The sequence below is a fragment of the Aphanomyces invadans genome, assembly GCF_000520115.1.
Source record: "Aphanomyces invadans strain NJM9701 unplaced genomic scaffold supercont1.27, whole genome shotgun sequence".
NCBI classification, from domain to species: Eukaryota; Oomycota; class Saprolegniomycetes; order Saprolegniales; family Verrucalvaceae; genus Aphanomyces; species Aphanomyces invadans.
The window spans coordinates 786139-789803 of NW_008580172.1; the positions used below are offsets into that span (position 1 = coordinate 786139).

The 3665-nt window shown below is 59.8% G+C and overlaps 2 protein-coding genes across 2 annotated transcripts; both read left to right on the top strand.

Moving 5' to 3' along the window:
* Positions 1-32: 32 nt before the first annotated feature.
* H310_10766 (hypothetical protein) lies at positions 33-2206 on the top strand. Its single transcript, XM_008877222.1, has 5 exons — positions 33-519; positions 616-974; positions 1015-1232; positions 1283-1424; positions 1500-2206. Exons 1-5 carry the CDS (start codon positions 53-55, stop codon positions 1967-1969), a joined length of 1656 nt encoding a protein of 551 aa, XP_008875444.1. The 5' UTR covers positions 33-52; the 3' UTR covers positions 1970-2206.
* A 276-nt stretch (positions 2207-2482) lies between these two features.
* On the top strand, positions 2483-3526 carry H310_10767 (hypothetical protein; the record flags this gene model as incomplete). The annotated part of the gene is made up of 1 exon (XM_008877223.1): positions 2483-3526. One exon carries the CDS (start codon positions 2483-2485, stop codon positions 3524-3526), a length of 1044 nt encoding a protein of 347 aa, XP_008875445.1.
* Positions 3527-3665: the final 139 nt, after the last annotated feature.

Below are 3665 nucleotides of genomic sequence, written 5' to 3' on the forward strand. Positions count from 1 at the left end.
TCGACGGTGCTGGACGAAACCGTTTGTGAAACCGTCACACGCCGAGGGTGCCATGGCCGCCATCACACAGGGGTCGCGGGGCCGCCGGCAGACTGTTAACGAGCGCATTGACAGCATCCTGGACGACTTTTGCCGGTCGTCGATTGTCCATCCCGGCGCGGAAACGGATGTGCAAGCAGTCGAGTCGAAGCGGCTGTCCCAGCTGTACCAAGTGTCTCTCGACGATCAGTTCCTCAAGGATCGCGTGCACCACTTGCCATCGCCCGTGTCGAGGGAGCGGCAAACGGCAATATCCCGCCACATGTATAGCCGGGAGCGGGCGGCGCTGCCCCCCGCAGCGTCCCCTCTCGCTGTGACAAAGCCCACTGCACCTCACAACGCCCTGCCCATCTGCTCGCCTATCAAAGCCTCTCAAAGCACGTCCAAGCTGCACCAACTACAAAAGCTCCAGCCGTGGTATATGGGTCACAACAACGTCGGGACAGGGCCAGCGTGCACGCTTCACGCCAAGACCAAGAGGTGCGGATGGACAACGCATTCATGTGCATGCAGTTGGATCTTTCGATTGCGTCGGGCTGGGAAGGAATGAAGCTGATGTCGTGGGGGACTGCGTAGGTACGGGGCTCGAGGGGCCGTGCAGTTGAGTGCAGCAGAGACCGTGGCGGGCACAGTGCCAACCATGCACCCCACCAAGCTCCACCCTTCGCCGTCCCTGGAATCTGGCCTGGCCAACCTAGCCAAATTTCAGCACCCGAACACGTGGAGCCCAACTCTTCGGGGGTCCCCGACGATGTGGTCCGAGGAGGCGGCGTTCGTGTATGGCGCGTCGCTGTCGTTTCACAACACTCGGCAGCCCCATGTGCATCCAGCATCAAAGGTCAAGGTCCAGCTGCGCGACGTCGACCCGGACGCATTGCGTGTCAACGAAAAGACCAAGGCCGAGTTGAAAGCGCTCGAAAGCGCCTTGCTCCAAGGTACGTGGCGGTGTGTCTGCCGCGCTTGACGCTGTACCAGAGCAACAGGCCGAGCGAGCGAAATGTGCAGCCACCCGCGACGTCCTCGACGACGTACGCGAGCAGCAACGCGTCGAGCTCAGCAAACACGTCCACCACGCCAAAGTGCCAGCTAAAGCCATGAAGGAAATGACGCTCATCAAGACTGCAGGACCCGCTCGCGTCGCGGCCATCTCCACCAAGCTCATGCAATGCAAATACGACCTGCGGTGGAGAACGGTACAACGGGATGGGAGATGGAATACGCTCGCAATGCGCTGTGTCTGCAGATGTTCGTCCTCATTGATGCCATGCGACGAAGCGTGTTCAACCGGCCGTTGCTGCAAGAGCTGTCGCTGCTCCTGGAACGAATCGCGGAGCAGGGCACACGGCAAAAGCGCGCAAACCCTTTCGAGCTCTCGCGAGACCAATGTAAGGGGACTTGTCTCTGGTCGTGGACGGTGGCGGCAGCAGCAGCACCTGATGCACGGTGTGTGGCTGCGGTAGGTCGGGAGCTGTTTGCCAAAGAGTACCCTGCCTTTGGCGAGTCAAATGTCAACCTCATGTACTCATCGTTCGACCCGACACACACCGACTGCCTCGACATGCGCGACGTGATCTCGACGGTCAAGGCGCTACGAATGTCCAACGCAAACACGCGCGCCAGCAGCATGAAAGACGTCGTGATGGAGCTCCTCGCGATGTACGCGGCCGCGTCCACGGTGTATGTATTCCATGTCCTGCGCGTGCTGTGTTTGTTCTGCACGTCGACCGACGACGAAGATGCCCTCGTCCATCGCGTCGAGACACTGTTCCAACTGTACCGGCCCTTTCGGCACCTCCATGGACGAGTTGACCTGGACGCCGTCGACGCGTTCCTCACGGAGCAGTCGGCGATCGTGGACGTTTTCACAGACAACTTGATGGCTCGGCGGAGGCACATCCACACGCAGACGCTGCACAACTCGGCCGAGTGACGGCCGTGCGTATCGCCAGGAGTCGCTCCAGCGTCATCGTAGCGCAGCCAGCGCACGAAGCAACATGCGAAACATGTCTCCATCGATCTTGTTGAGCACAGACACCGTTGGTGGACGTGGCACTTCAGCCTGGAACCGTCTACCTGGTCCATGGCGACCTGTTGTCGTGGCAGTAATTCTCACACGAGGTTTGCGGAAGGAGGTATACTGAATTCAAGTTGTTTGGAGAAGGCATGCACCATCTATGTATCGGAACGACCTAATCAGATGCAACGCCGAGTTCATTGAACTCGATTACTGCATACTATATTTAAGATCAATTGATTCATATCGAGAAGGATATCATGCATGTGGTCGTCGTGCCATATGTATCCAGGTGCACCACGGGTGGTTCGATGGCATCAAGGTGGGGAGATGCCCCGGCTCGGACCCAAATCCCAAGCGACCTCGTCCATGCACAGGCAACTCGCGTGGGGCGTCTGGGCGACTGCTGTGTGCATGGGGGGTGCTACGATGGCCGACGACATCACGATCGGGCCACCTGTCGACCCTACCAGGACCGCGCGGCCGTTTCCAACCACCACCCTCACGCTGCCACCACCAACGTCTACATGGGTCCCCGCTCCCAGCACTACATCTTCTCCCCAAACAACGTCCCCCACTTCGACAAGCCCTCCCTCGCCATCATCAAACAAACCAACGCCGTCGCCGTCGACTTCGTCCCCAAATCCTTGGCCCCAGCCACCCTCGACCTCGTCATCACCTGATGCGCCATCGCCATCACGATCCAACGCAGAGTCGAAACCCATCCCATCCACAAGTGTACCCACGACGGTTTCTAGCACTGGGCCCTATCTGTCGTCCAGAGTGCCCGATGTCGTCGCGGCGGAGACTGTACCCACTCCAGACGTCGTCGTCGGGGATTCGCGTGCCGACCATACACCAGCTTCCACCGCGACCTCGGCTCTCTCTTCTGACGACACGACGTCCAGCCTTGGCTCCTCGCTGATCGTCATTGTCGGCGTTTGCGTCGTTGGGAGCGTCGCCGTGTTCTTAGCTCTCCGGCGCCGCCGCCAAACGAACAAGAATCGCATGACGATCGTGTCTCCACCCGTCACTCGTGGCAGACACAACGGCCCGACAGACTGGTGCGACCGGTCGCCCCACCATCATATTAGTTTTGTCGATGCGATCCTGACCAAGCGCGGCCCCCCCGTCTCGCTCTATTCCCCCGGCAGCACCCGGGGCTTTGACTCGTTGGAGCAACTGAGTAAAGTGGCACCGCCGTCCTACGTGACGAGTGTGGGGGCGACCGGGTTGGCCGTCACCACAACCTATGGAAAGGCCGTAAAGGACCCACCGTCGAACCATGAGCGCGTGGCACTAGAGCCCCCTCGCCGGCTGAACATGGCCGTGGCAGCCACCGTTCCATCGAGTGCGCCCTCTCACGTCGTCGAGGACGTTATTACACTCGGGCTGCCCCGCCGCGAGCGTATCGAAGTCCAGCAAGTCATGGCGTCGCCAGCATCGTCTTCGCAAACCACATTCTCGTTGTAATGAGAAACACCCGTTGATATCATCGTGTGGCTTCGTCCACTCAAAGGAGTCGAATGCATCGCATAGCGGGAAACAACCACGCGACCATCGTCGCAACGGCACGCGTAGACCTGGGACGGCTTGCTCCAAGTAGTTCTTC